The 15,994-nt window shown below is 35.3% G+C and overlaps 1 protein-coding gene across 3 annotated transcripts in view; it reads left to right on the plus strand.

The window, feature by feature from the left end:
• Positions 1–15,994, plus strand: part of Sptz (zinc finger FYVE-type containing 26 spastizin) — a 129,602-nt gene that overhangs the window by 52,523 nt on the left and 61,085 nt on the right. For all 3 annotated transcript variants that reach the window (XM_069815805.1, XM_069815807.1, XM_069815806.1), the window contains exons 12-15: positions 7,997–8,158; positions 10,351–10,468; positions 11,653–12,183; positions 12,817–12,930. In XM_069815805.1, the coding sequence (XP_069671906.1) occupies positions 7,997–8,158; positions 10,351–10,468; positions 11,653–12,183; positions 12,817–12,930 (925 nt within the window). The remainder of the gene's footprint in view (positions 1–7,996; positions 8,159–10,350; positions 10,469–11,652; positions 12,184–12,816; positions 12,931–15,994) is intronic.

Below are 15,994 nucleotides of genomic sequence, written 5' to 3' on the forward strand. Positions count from 1 at the left end.
CACACACACACACACACACACACACACACACACACACACACACACACACACACACACACACACACACACACACACACACACACACACACACACACACACACACACACACACACACACACACACACACACACACACACACACACACACACACACACACACACACACACACACACACACACACACACACACACACACACACACACACACACACACACACACACACACACACACACACACACACACACACACACACACACACACACACACACACACACACACACACACACACACACACACACACACACACACACACACACACACACACACACACACACACACACACACACACACACACACACACACACACACACACACACACACACACACACACACACACACACACACACACACACACACACACACACACACACACACACACACACACACACACACACACACACACACACACACACACACACACACACACACACACACACACACACACACACACACACACACACACACACACACACACACACACACACACACACACACACACACACACACACACACACACACACACACACACACACACACACACACACACACACACACACACACACACACACACACACACACACACACACACACACACACACACACACACACACACACACACACACACACACACACACACACACACACACACACACACACACACACACACACACACACACACACACACACACAACCCAAAAATAACCGGAATGTTTTTTTTTTGTTTTTTTGTTTTTTTTTTTGCATTTTTATTGAACTCTACATTCACAGTACTTTAGTCTCCATCAAAGTATTGTCCATGTGCATTAATGCACTAGTCCCAACACTTTTGCCACTACTGAAAACAGTGCTGGAGCTCTTGAGGCAGGATACTGTTCAAAACCGTTAGCGTGTTTTCTTTGACGTCATCCACATCGCTTTCTTTTCAGACATTTCTTCATCCATGGAAACAAAAAAAAGTCCGATGGAGCCAGATTGAGTGAGTAGGGTGGATGAGGCACAAGCACCATGTTGTTTGTCAAAAACTGTCGGACCGTCAGAGCTGTGTGGGCTGGAGCATTATCATAGTGAAGCAACCAGTTCCCATTTCTCCACATTTCAAGCTGTTTTCGTCGCACACTCTCTCGTAATCTTCGTAACACATCCAATAGAAATGTTGGTTCACTGTTTGTCCTGGCAGAACGAACTCTTTGTGACAATGCCATTCACATAAAAAAAACAAATCAACATTGTTTTCACATTGGATCACACTTGACGTGCTTTCTTGGGTCGTGGTGAATTTGGAGTTTTCCACTGGCTCGATGCTTGCTTTGGTTCTGGATCATACCCATAGCACCAAGACTCATCCTCAGTCACAATTCTTTTAAGACAATTTGGATCGTTCTGCACTTCACTCTTCAAGTCGCTGCAAACTCTCACTCGGTTTTCTCTTTGGTCATCTGTGAGCAAGCGAGGAATAAATTTTGCAGACACTCATCTCATGTGCAAATCTTCGGTTAAAATTCGCTGGACCGTGCTCCATGACAGGTTCGTTTGCTCAGAAACTTCGTCAATGGTCTTTCGACGATCTTCATCAATTGCACGTTTGATTTTGGCAATGTTTTCGTCATTTCTTCCTGTCGAAGGACGCCCGGGGCGTGGCATGTCTTCAGTTGACATGTTGCCAGATTTGAAATGGGAAAACCACTCATAGACCTGTTATTTCCCCAAAGCATCATCATTAAAGGCTTGCCGAAGCATCCCAATGGTCTTGGCTGCAGTTTTCCCTAACAGAAAACAAAATTTCACACACACTCTTTGTTCCTTGTGTTCGGCCATCTCACTAATCGCCAAACAGTTGAAACAGGAATGCAAACAACACAGCACCACAAATAAACCACTTAACTCAGACTGACGCCAGCTCACTAACGGTCGCGGGAGACCCCAAATTAACACCCCCTAACAGCACAACTCGTAACTACAAAGCATGCGTGTGCAACAGTTCGGTTCCGGTTACTTTTGGGTCCACCCTCATATATGAGTTTATGCAAGGGTCACTTCATAAATAATGCACAGGTTAGCAGAACTGTGAAATGGATAACATAACACCAATGAAAATTACGTCAGTTGCAGTTAAAGGATTCAGGAAGAAGCAAGTGTGTTCGTTTCGTCCATAGCATACTCTTGTTTTTATGTAACGAGAGCTGGAAATGGAACCTACACGTGTCTCAGGTACTGTGACGATTGAAGATCAAAGATCGAATCTGTATGTAGCAAAACCTAACAGAAATCTACAGCAGAGCGAAGCTTGTGGTGAGCTTACAGTGGACTGTAGTACAGTTTCTCGTTGGGCTACTCGTTTACGTGTCAGCTTAGACGATGATGCAAGACCAGGAAGGCCGAAAACTTCAACACAAGAACAAAGTATGAAACTTGTGGCGGATGCTCTTCAAGAAGATTGTCAAGTGACATGTGAGGAACTTTCAGAAGCTACGAGGATTTCATCAAATTCAGTATTCAGTATTTTGACAAAGAATTTGAAGAAGAGAAAAATTTCTGTGCGTTGGATCCCTCACTGCTTGATTGCTGAACAGAAGCAGAAACGTCTGGACATTGCAAACTTGCTGACAGGACCATCACGAAAACGAGTAGCCCAACGAGAAACTGTATTACGGTCTACTGTAAGTTCACCACAAACTCCATTCAAAGCACTGTGGAAGTGTGATTTTCTGTAGGGGGGTTTGCCACTTAAAGATTCGATCTTTGGTTTTCAATTGTCACAGTACCCGAGACACATGTAGGCTCCATTTCTAGCTCTCGTTACCTAAACACAGAATGCTATATGCTATGGACGAAATGAACACACGTGCTTCTTCCTCAATCCTTCAACTGCAACTAACGTAATTTTCATTGGTGTTGTGTCATCCACTTCACAGTTCTGCCAACCTGTGCATTATTTATGAAGTGACCCTTGTATCCAGATTTTAAGCATAGTATTCCTTTGTTTTCAAACGTAGCAGTATTGTCTTCCCGATATTTGTGACACTAATTCCTTATATGGAGATTCAGCCACGAATAATCCTTATTAAAAAAAAAAAAAAATCTTTCTCTGCCTATGTGGTCACCTGGCCAGTTAGGGTAAAAAGTTAATATTAAAATCGCAATGAAAAGTGTAAATAATTCTGTATGTTAATTTTTCCATGAAGAAAGGAAAAATCTTTGTTCATTATAAACTATATTTTTGTATTTTATTATACATAATACAAATGTGGTGAAGTAAATCGTTTAATTTTCTTGTTAAATATTGTTACATTTCTTGTGCACCCAGATAAATTGAATCATCTATCTGAATATAAATAAAATTCGTGCAATAGTTTATGAAAACTCACTGCATACAGAGGCAGACAGACATACTGTATCTAAAACCACTTTTTCATTATCAGGAGAAGAGAAAACTTGTATATCCGTGAATGTCTCGAAATTAATTTATTTTGCAACATCACAATACGCACTTTATCGTATAATGAAAAAGTTTTTTTTTAATGTAATTAGTGGCGGGTACTTGACTCTTCACCCATATGTGTGTACACCAATTTACCAAGAGAGTCATCGTCCAGTGTGTGCCATAAGAGGCTGATCTGTGCTACACTGCCATAAGAGGCTGATCTGTGCTACACCCTCAATGAGATGAGATGATAATGAAGATTTGTTGGGATGCCACAGGGGAACCTGAGCTCCTGGAGAAAATCCCTGTGTTATCTGGATCACAGCCTTGGCCAACACAAGTAATAAATTAGGGGTACACTGGGGATCAAACCCAAGTCCACAGGATTATAAGCTTAGCGCTCTAGCCACTAGACTACCATGGCAATTCTTTATAATGGGAAAGTAAAAATAGTACTACTAAGTAATCATATTCATATGTTTCACAAATAATTAAATTTGAACCTGTTTGCATTAATACAGTATATTCAGGGACTGAATAATAATATACTGAATGTCTCATTTGTCAAAGATCTGCCAGTGTCTGTGCCAGAACTGGTGTAAATCCTGTAGATATTAATTTGTTTTTATAGACAGTCCTCACTTATTTATATTAACTGTATGGAATCTGTATGTGAAGAATATTGCATTTTACAAATATATGTCATTGTTTTTATAGACAGTCCTCACTTATTTATATTAACTGTATGGAATCTGTATGTGAAGAATATTGCATTTTACAAATATATGTCATAGAGTATTTTAATAAATTTATAATCTACAATGACAACATTCTACATAAATCAGGAAATATTATTACATATATAAATCTCTTATTTAGTACTAATTAAAAAATATAAGAATGACTTTATTGTCAAATTCAGAGTATTAGATACATACATACTAATTAAAAAATGGAATTTATGTGTGTGGATGCTATATAATACTCTATAAATTGATTGTGTGCCTATTGCTGTTGTGACAGTTTCGGAATAACATTATTTTCAATAGTTTTTGTGAAATGGCATAAATCTACAAGGCATGTTCTTATAGTAAGTTCCAAAAGGGTGTAGTAAGTAAATGGGAATAATCTACAAACAATTTTTGTTGCATTGTATTTCCCACACTTCAATTACTTCTCAACATAATCTCCACCATTATTGAGGCATTTATCGAGTCGTGGCACAAGTCTTTCTATCCCCTCATTGTAGAATTTACCCGCTTGCAATGAACTACTGCCGCACTGTTGTTTTCACTTCATCGTCGCCATCAAAACGTTGACCACCGAGGAACTTCTTGAGGTGCAGGAAGAGATGAAAGTCACTCGGAGCCAAATCCGGGTTGTAGGGGGGATGGTCAATTTGTTCCCAGCCAAATTTCGAGATGAGATTTTGGGTGTCACGAGCTGTGTGTGGCCGAGCGTTGTCATGAAGCAACACAACTCCGTCGGTCAGCATCCCACGTCTCTTGTTCTGAATTGCGTGACGGAGCTTCTTCAAGGTCTGACAATAGGTTTCTCTATTCACCCCGAGGCAAGAATTCGATGAGTAGGACTCCTTTTCTGTCCCAAAAAACAGTGCACATGATCTTGCATGTTGACATGGTTTGTTTGAATTTCTTTTTCCTTGGCGATGCAGTGTGCCTCCATTCCATGGACTGCTGCTTCGATTCAGGTGTCATGTGAGACACCCAAGTCTCGTCACCTGTCACGATGTGGTCAAGAAACTCATTGCCTTGCTCACTGTAACGTGTGAGAAAGCTCAATGCGCTGGAAGCTCGTTTGGTTTTGTGTTCCTCGGTGAGCATCTTGGGTACTCATCGTGAGCACAATTTTCGATATCGTAGTTGATCTGTCACAATTTTGTAGAACACTCCGCGACATTTGTGGAAAATTCAAGGAAACCAAAGAAATTGTGAACCTTCTGTCCTCATGAATTTTTTCATTGACAGTACGCACCAAATCGTCATTGATCAAAGATGGCCGACCGGTATGCTGCTCGTCATGCACAGAGACGCGGCCCTTGTTGAACTTCCTAACCCATCTCCTGACCATTCCATCACTAATGGCATCATCACCATACACCTCACAAAGTTGACGATAAATGTCAGCTGGTTTGATGTTTCTTGCATTCAAGAAACGGATAACAGACCACATCTCACAGTCGATGGGGTGCTCGATCACTTTAAACATTTCAACTGATCACAACTAACCACACACACGGACTGAAGCTCTGAAACTGCATGCACAGCTTGCCTGAGGACTGAAGAAGAAAACACGCATGCACAAAATAATGATTGCAGTGATGCGACGGCTATAATTGAAAACGGAACTTACTTTAAGAACACGCCTCGTATTTGGTGAAAGACATTACATATCTTATTATAAGTACTGTTATCACAATGAATTGTAAAGGTATCAATTTATGTTAAATAATTATAGTGAGGTACCATATGTGTGGTAACAAATTTTCTATGTCCTTAAATTCGTTTTTTATTGGAACCTTGACTTTCTCTTCCACGAGAGATGGAATTGTATTGTATTTAAAATATCTGTGTAAGTATTCGAGCTTGCTGCTGTCCATATTTAGGTGTAAAGATGCGATATCATTGTCCTTTAACATTTCATCATCATCCTCTGAAAGCGAAGCATCTGCAGAAATTATAAAATCTTCATGCTGTTTTAAATCTGCATTGAACTCTGGAGGCCAAAAGCATGATACTATAAAGAATCTGAATGACATGGCCACATATAATAATACACGCATTTTAACTATTTAATATTATGTGTATAAACTAAACTAGTATTATGCAAGAAACAAAAGAAATATTATCTTTTCCTAATACATAAGATTTTATAATATTTTGTAATGCATTTGTTCTTAAAGTACTTTTGTCAACAATGCCTTCCTGAGGCAAAGCCTACTGTATGTCTGTATAAAGTATATTTTGTTTTTATTTCTTTATCACACTATAGGTAATATTATTGTATTTCGTTTTCAACATCTGTATCAAGCCATAAAATCTATTATGACCACAGAAGAAAGTGTTTTTGTAATTTATAATTTCGACTGATATCAATACTACTTTCTTGTACACAGGGCTGCAAAAGAAATGCTGATACGAAATTAATATCATTTTCCGAGGCTTTAATAAACATGGCAAGGTGGAAAACTATTTTCCTGAGTTTAGTTTTTTAAAAACATGTACTGTAAATACGATTTTTATTACATGTTCACGTTATTATTTAATATGAATTGATTTTAAATTATTCATATACTTTTATTTATTTTTTTTTATTTTTTTTTTATTTTTTTTTTTTAATAATTTAATAATAATAATTTATTTATTTAATCTGGCAGAGTTTATTTTACAACATTAATAAGAATATTAAACGAAAATGGTGAAACTGCAGTTTATATGGTATTCCACAGCCTTCCTTATTATCCATGAATGCTATCATTGTTACAATCGATATATATATATATGGCCAGTTATGTTTCAATTTTATTAACAAAAAAATGTAATTAATTATATTATAAAATTATACCTCTGTGTATCTCTATTTCTATTGTATCTAAGCAAAATCCTCATAACACAATAATATTACAAATCGGTAGCGACTTCGACTCAGCATTTCTTTCCTTTGATGTCTGCTTCTGCTTTCTTGAATATAATTTAATGTGTGCAGATATATTTACCACAAGGTAGCTGCGCTTAAGAAAAGGGTTGCCCAAAGGATACAGCATACTATGAATATAAGAACAGTTCCAATACATAACATAATATAAAAGTTTCCAATATAAGCCAAATAAAATATACCTTATTTCTATTTTCAGAATACCTTGTGTTCTACTCTGTAATAATAATAATAATAATAATAATAATAATAATAATAATAATAATAATAATAATAATAAATTTGTATTAACAAAAGCCGCCCTAAATAAAGGTTCGATAGATCGGCCTACTAATCAATTCATAACGAATAATCATTAAAAACAATTGTGTGACAATTTGAAAGAAAAAAAAACATTAAGATAAATGATATGAAAACATAGGAAATCATTTACAATAAAAGTTTCTTGGGTACAAATGATTACTGATTATAGCTAAGGATGATTTTAATACATGAGATCCTATGGCATCAATTGTTGCATCAGAAATTTTAAATTGTTTAAATTGATTTAAAGTTTCTCGTGGGATCGTGCCACAGGCACCGAACTTGAGCCAAAAAACTGTCCAATGTGTGATGTGATATTGTGTTCCAAGATGCTGACAGCATTTTAGTATGAAATATTTTAATACAGGATGACTACTTATAACTGTATAAATAATTAAATTTATTCATTTTTTAATTTTAAATTATTAATTTCTGAGATCCATTATTAAGATAAATATAAAATAAACTATTAATATAAGGAATACTTGATTCTAAAATACCTCTCAGTACAGCTGTAATTATTTATTATAATTTTAGATGATTGAAATTGAAGATAACACTCTTGCTGTGGAAGTGAAATTCATTGAAGCTTATCAAAGCCTGATAAACAAGTTGAAGCAATGTGTTGAGAGCAGTCAATGGGAGTCACGTGAATCAACAAATCTACTGGCACCAGGAAGGAAAACTTCTACTTTAGAGGTTGGTGAAGCATTTGGAGTTGGTGATCTGTTAAAAATAAATTATGGAACTTCTGTCTCCATAACAATTTTTTTGGAAGAATATTTTTATTCATACTTTTCAAGAATGATTATTATTTTTTAGTAATTAATTAAAAGTAAACATTTACTTTAACTAATCTCCAGTTAGCTTATGTATAGATAAATGAAATACAGCTCATTGATAAAACTGTGCTATTTGTTAATAGCAATTTATAAATAATTAACTCCCACAAGTGTCACAATAAATGTTGCGAAAAACACGAAGATTCCTGAGAACTATGAAAAGAGATAAGTATTCTCAAACTAAAGAAAATTAACTTTCAGGTTTAATCAGTATCGTCAGTAAATAATTATCCTCTTCGTACAGTATGGTACTTTGATATTGAATAATGTTTTTTTTTAGTTTGTGTTATGTGCAGCTAAGTAAAAATGTACTCTAAAGTTTGTTGAAATAATGACAGTTTTCTTTAGCAAAACGTTTCAAAACCTGTACTGTATTAAACTGAGTAGGCCTACTGTATTCGTTATTGTTTCATATTTTATCTACAGTAGGTACATTCGCAAATATACATATTTTATATAATGGTAAATCACAAAAGTGCACATATTATCTCATTTTATTTCATTTCATTTAGTGTTCTGCCTTCCTCTTTGTCTCCTCATATGGTCCATATATCTTAATGTCGTCTATCATCTGATATCTTCTTCTGCCCCCGAACTCTTCTCCCGTTCACCATTCCTTCCAGTGCATCCTTCAGTAGGCAGTTTTTTCTCAGCCAGTGACGCAACCAATTCCTTTACCTCTTCCTGATCAGTTTCAGCATCATTCTTTCTTCACCCACTCTTTCCAACACAACTTTATTTCTTACTCTGTCTGTCCATTTCACACATTCCATTCTTCTACAAATCCACATTTCAAATGCTTCTCTTTACTTCGTCGTAATGTCCACGTTTCTGTCCCATGTAATGCCACACTCCATACAAAGCCCTTCATAGTCTCTTCCTTAGTTCTTTTTTCAGAGGTCCACAGAAGATGTTCCTTTTTTATTAAAAGCTTTCTTTGCCATTGCTATCCTCCTTTTGACTTCCTGGCAGCAGCTCATGTACACCCCAAGTATTTGAAGCTATCCACTTACTCTACTGCCTCATTTAGAATTCACAAGTTTACCTTCTTTATTTTTCTTCGTATGACCATGCTCTTCGTCTTATTTGCATTTATCTTCATCCCATACTGTTCACAGTTGTTATTTAGCTTCAGTAGCATATCTCTTAGTATCATCTCCTTTTCTGCTAACAAAGCCATATCATCAGCAAATCTTATGCACTTTATTCTTCTTCCTTCTACTAACACTCCTCCCATATTCTGAAAACAGTTCTTCACTAAATTCTCCAAGTAGATTTTGAACAGAGTAGGTGATAAAGGACTCCTTGACGTACTCCTCTCCCTATTTCACTTTCTTGTGACAATTCTTCTCCTATCCTGACTTTGACCAGTTGTTTCATATAAAGATTACTGAATATTCTTTTTCTCTTTCCAATCCACACCTATTTTCTTTAGGATCTCCATCAGTCAAAAGCATTATCTCATAATAAATTTAAAATAAAAGCTGTTCTATTGAGAATATGCTGTCAGGAAATTTTTAATATTCTATGTTCTATTGGGACTTGTTTCAGGCTTAAGAAATAATCAAATTGTGTGAAACTGACAGTGAATCAACTGTGCTAAAAATGTCCCAATTGTTACATTATTGTGTACAATACTTGAAGGGTCAGGAGAAAGAAACATCAATGTCCATAATAAGCTGTTCCGAGAAAATGACGTTTTAACACCTGAACATCCACTGTTCTTTCCCAATAGTACATATCTTCAAATCTGTTTTACAAGGACTACGTTGCTTATTAGCGTGTGGTGACTCGACAGGCTCGTAGTACCTCTGAAGAACAACAGAATGTACTACTTAACTAAAAAATGTCAAAAAGTGGACATCGACTTTTTCTTCCCTGACCCTTCACTTTATCTTCTCTGCATACATACTTGTATCTTATAAATAAAACCATGTAGGTATAAATTATAAAAAATATGTAATATTTATTTTCTGACATTAATAAGGAATGCTAATAATATATAAGCTCATTAGTTTTTATTTTTAAACTTAATTTGTATGCCCACAGAACATAAAAATAGTTGCAAGTGCTGGCATTCAATCTACTTCATTAACAAGTCAAGTGGAAACATTTTTATCTATCACACCTATTCCTGGAATTCAGGGAGCGGAAAGAATAATATCAGGTATGTAGAATATCTTATTTTAAGAACATCGTCATAAAGTTCTTGGTTTTAATAGTTTATTAATATATTTTATTATTATTCTTCCAGTTGAGCACTTTTTTTTTTGTTTTATTTGCTGTATTTTTTACAAGGACAGGCTGATGTATATAACATAAATAATGCTGGTATTCTCACGTCAATAGAATAAAATATGAAGTCCTTATCAGGGTGCGAATTAAGAGTTCTGATGAGGGAGGGGATAGAATCCTAGATAGAGAATACCATACATAAAATTATTATTATTATTATTATTATTATTATTATTATTATTATTATTATCCTCATTCAATATGGCTCAACGCTTGGTCGCACTGAGTTGCTTGTCCTGCATCTTGGTCATAATAATAATTATATCCATAAGCAGGCTTAAGATAAGATGTGTAATTCCTAAGTTATTAATTGTTGTAAAGCAAGCTTTAGGACTGTGAAACAGCTGTCCGTGTCGTGTCTGAGAGTGTCCGTAAGCGAGAGTTAAATTTATCATTATTTCTATATTATTTCAGTTGGGACATAAAAATCTGTCCGTATATGAGGAGTATCCATATCTTGGAGGTGTCCGTAAGAAGAGGTTTCTCTAGATAAATCAAAACCTCTAGTGAGATTACTGTTGATAAAAACTTATAAACCGTTGTTTTTAAAACTTGTCACAGTTCCCTGCCAATAATACTGAAATACACATACAATGTAGGACAACATCCTTAGACCAAAGAAAAATTGGGATATGTATTCATCTTTAAAGGAATAGAAAACATTTTGGATTAAAAGGGTTAAGTTCACTATTTACTTTTAAGAGACATACAGTGACAAAAAATATTCTTAATCGAGTTGTGTATGCTGTAACAAACTCGTCCACCTCTGCTTTGACATGTGAACGTGAGGCCAGTAGCCAGCTGGTCAGTCTGGGCCCCTCAAGGGCTGTGGCGCCACATTATTATTATGCTGTAACAAAGAGAGCAATGATTGTTGCTTGTCCTATTATCTTCCTACCATGTGCACTGTAATACTTAGCATGTTATGATTTTATTATATGTAAAATTGTCAGAATTTATGTACTATAATTATTACTATAGCTATAGATATAAATTGCACATTGCTGTAGAAGATAGATTTTTATCTGAATGTCTTCGCTTTTATTCTCTCATTAGACTTCCCCCATGAAACGAACATGCTGCAAGGTGTTGACAATAATACTGCCATGACCGCACTGGATTTGGCATTAACAATTGGAGCAACATATGAGCATTCTGCAAGCCTCTTAGATGTGGCATGTAAACGTTGTGGTATTCTGCAGACAGGTGTGAGCTCTTATGAAACAGGTGCCTCAAGAAATCGGACAAGAAGTAATTTCCCAGGCTACATTCAATTCACAGTGAATATTATCAAACTTCTGAAAGAGGCAAACAAATCTCATTCATCCAGAAGCATTTTTCCTTCTAATATTTCCTTATTTGACCTGATTTGTTCAGAATATCTCCCTGTCTCTCTTCGCTGTATGAAGGATTTTATTATTTTCTGGAATAATTTTCATGAAGTTTCAGTAGAATTTCAAGCATCTTTGATTAATGCAGATGAGAGAAGAACACCAAATACATCACTGAACAGAGCTGCAACTTCAAAAGATGGACATGCTTTAAAATCACATATTGCTTTCAGAAGACTACTAGAAATATGCAAAGGTACTGACTTTTTTATTTACTGTAATTTATATATATACAGGGTATTTAAAAAATACGGGGCATGATTTCAGATATGTATTTCCCCACATGTAGACAATCAAAATAGTTCATTATTGTGAATGCCATAACTCGGAAATGAAGCATTTCCGGACACATGTTGTAATGAACTATTTTGATTGCCTACATGTGGGAAATACATACCTGAAATTATGCCCGTATTTTTTAAACACCCTGTATGTATGTATGTATGTATGTATGTATGTATGTATGTATGTATGTATGTATATATATATATATATATATATAAAATATCATATCATATCTTTGCACTTGTGTTGGGCAAATAAAACTTCAATTTCTAACAATAGATGTGCATGTACTTGTGAGAGGAGATAGCAGGGAGAAGAGTGAAGATCAGTATTCTGAGAAAAACTTATTTATTATTGTTTATTGTTATCATGTTCAGTTAGCCTCCTTTGTTTTAAATTTATTCTATTCCTTTCATATAAGAAATATTTCTCTTGTCCCATTTAATGCAATAAGGTTTGTTGAAACAGGATATTTAGAAAAGCATAAGTATTTATTCTTATAAATAATATATTTAAGAAACATTTTAATAATTTTATATTGTAGACCAACCAGCTGATGGAAAGATCAGTGAAGATCGTATAAACTATCTTCAACAAGTATACATATATTTGAAGCTGGTTACATCTTTACTTCAGCAGAACTTTCCTGCTGATACAGGTATGATTTGCATTTCATTATTAAATTTTGTTGAAGCCTTATAACATCATTGTGCTGTTCAAACATTGAGTTATTTCAACAAATTTTGAGTAGTTTTAAGTCAGTGTATTTTGTTACAGTAAACAAATTTGGGACTTCGTAATAATTTGTTTTTATGATACACATTTGGATAGAATAACAAGTAACTCAAATCAGCTCAGGTCTTCTGATACTTGCCTTTTTTATTTCGTTTTTATTTATTTTATTTTATTTTATTTTTTTTTTCACTCGTCCTTTCGTTCCTTTTCTGTAGCATGAGTATGTAACTCTCAGTACTAATTGCAGCGTTTCCCTTTAAGAATAATGGTAATGGAAGCAGTGACGACAACTATGATTCATTAATTGAAAAATTGGTGGAGTATTGGTAGGTGAAACGGGACTATTCCATGTAAATATATATCTCAATACAATCTTCATTTACCACACATTTCGTTTGTACATGGTTTTGAAGTCGAATATGTCATAGAAAACCTAGCCATTTGGCTAACTAAATGAACTTGGATTCGATCCTTGCGGATTTTGCAACATTTGTGTTGAAGAGAGCGAGTATAAGGCAGGTTTTCTTACAGCACATAAACTTTTTTTTTGGCCATTTTCACTCTACCATTATTTATTTTCTTTCACACCACCATCTTGGATCTTCTATTCTAAGAGAAGAAGTTGACCTGGCACTTAGGGAAATGAAGAATGGGAAAGCAACAGGAGTTAGTAGAATCCCCATTGGATTAGTTGAATGCTTGGATGAAGACAAAAAGAATATTCTATCATTATGCAACGAAATATATGAGAAAGGTGAATAGCCTGAAGATTACATGGAGACAGTATTGCTGCCAATACCGAAGAAAAATAATGCCAAGAAATGTAATGGGTTCAGGACTCTCAGCCTGATATTGCATGTGCGAAGATTCTTCTGCGAGTACTGAATTGACTTTTATATTCTAAGATGAAAGGAGAGTTGGAAGAAGAGCATTTTGGCTTTAGGAAGGGAAAAGGTACGAGAGATCCAATTGGACTGCTGCAACAATCGGTGAAGGACACCTAGAAAAAAAAAAAAAGGAGTGTATGTAATATTTGTGAAAAAGGCTTTTGATGTAATGAATTGAATTGGAATAAACTTATTGGGATCGTAAAGAAAATTGGTGTGAATTAGAAAGAGAGGAGGTTATTTAGTAGCCTTTATATGAAACAATGAGTCAAAGTCAGGATAGGAGAAGAATTGTCAAAGAGAAGTTGAATAAGGAGAAGAATACGACAAGGATGCCCTTCATCACCTATCCTGTTCAATATCTACGTGGAGGATTGTTTTCAGAACATGTGAGAGGTGATAGTAGGAGGAAGAAGAATAATGTGCATAAGATTTGCTGATAATATGGTGGTGTTATCAGATGAGGAGATGATACTAACGGATATGCTACTGGAGCTAAATGACATCTGTGAGCAGTATGGGATGAAAATAAATGCAAAAAAAAAAAAACGAAAACACTGGTTGTTGAAAGAATACTAAAGAAGGTAAACTTCCGAATTCAAAATGGAGCAGTGGAATAAGTGGACAACTTCAAATACTTGGGGTGTACTATAAGTAGTAATATGAGCTGCTGCCACGAAGTCAAAAGGAGGATAGCAATGGCAAAGGAAGACTTTAATAAAAAAAAAAGAAGAATCTTCTGCAGACCTCTGGAAAAAGAAGAAAAGAAGAGACTAGTGAAGTGCATTATGTGGAGTGTGGCATTGTATGGGGCAGAAACATGGACATTACGACGAAATGAAAGAAATAACTAGAAACATTTGAAATGTGGATATGGAGAAGAATGGAACATGTGAAGTGGACAGACAGAATAAGAAATCAAGCTATGTTGGAAAGAGTGGATGAAGAAAGAATAATGCTGAAAGTGATCAGAAAGAGAAAAAAATTGGTTGAGTCACTGGCTGAGAAGAAACTGCCTACTGAAGGATGCACTGGAAGGAGTGGTGAATGGAAAAAAAGTTTGTGGCAGAAGAAGATATCAGATGATAGACGACATTAAGATATGCAGAGACTAATAGGAAGGCAGAAATTAAGAAAGATTGGAGAAAGCTGGGTATGCAGTGAAAGACCTGCCTTTGGGCAGAACACTATGTATGAATGAATGAATGAACACCACCTTCAGTATAGTTTAAAAGGGTTGTAAAGAAAGAGGGAACTATATATCAAAAGAAGGAGTATGAAAATACAAAAAATAGTTGGCATTACTCTTCATTACAGTTGTACTAGTTAAGTGTCCTGTGAATGATCTGTAAGGTAGAGAATAATTAGTCTCATGGTAAAAATAGAAGATTGACAGGTATTGCATACTTCTTATTTTCAAACAGAAACTTTACTTGGAATCCTCTTATTACGATAAACTATTTCTCAAAATGAACTTCAAACTTGATTTCCTTCTATACGCTGGCATAACATCAAAGGATACAAGATACACGCTGTTTACACAAAATTTAATACACTGAAATCATACAGATTCGAGAGTAAAATTACTGTTTCTGGCAAAACTCACAAAAATGTAATTATATTGTAACTGAGAGATGTTCCTTTTTCGAATATTGTTTTGGATGGGAAATCCTTTATCATATGCCTTCATATTGAGCTATAACGAAATAAAAAGTCATATTGTACAGTACATCTAGGCATCCTCAAAGATGTCATTCTAAGCTCCATTTGAAATGTAAAATTTATGCATATGAAAACACCCTCAGCACTCCTTTCTCGGCTAGTTTTAAAAAAATCGGATATTTAACCCTGGAATACTAACCTACGTAAATTTTACGCATACTCTTCGTAAATACAATGTAGCACTGTTAATGGATATCTATGCTATTAGTTACTATGATGTACCAAAGTATGATATTTCCATGCAGGAATTCTGCATTACCATTCTTCACCTTATGCTATTAGTGTTTAGTTTGTTTTCGAATGCTATTGTTGGTAGTTCAATTTGTGATTTGATCTGTAATTCAAAGGGATTGTTAAGAAATACGGAGAGTAAATCTT

This window comes from Periplaneta americana, chromosome 17, assembly GCF_040183065.1.
Source record: "Periplaneta americana isolate PAMFEO1 chromosome 17, P.americana_PAMFEO1_priV1, whole genome shotgun sequence".
Classification (NCBI taxonomy): domain Eukaryota; kingdom Metazoa; phylum Arthropoda; class Insecta; order Blattodea; family Blattidae; genus Periplaneta; species Periplaneta americana.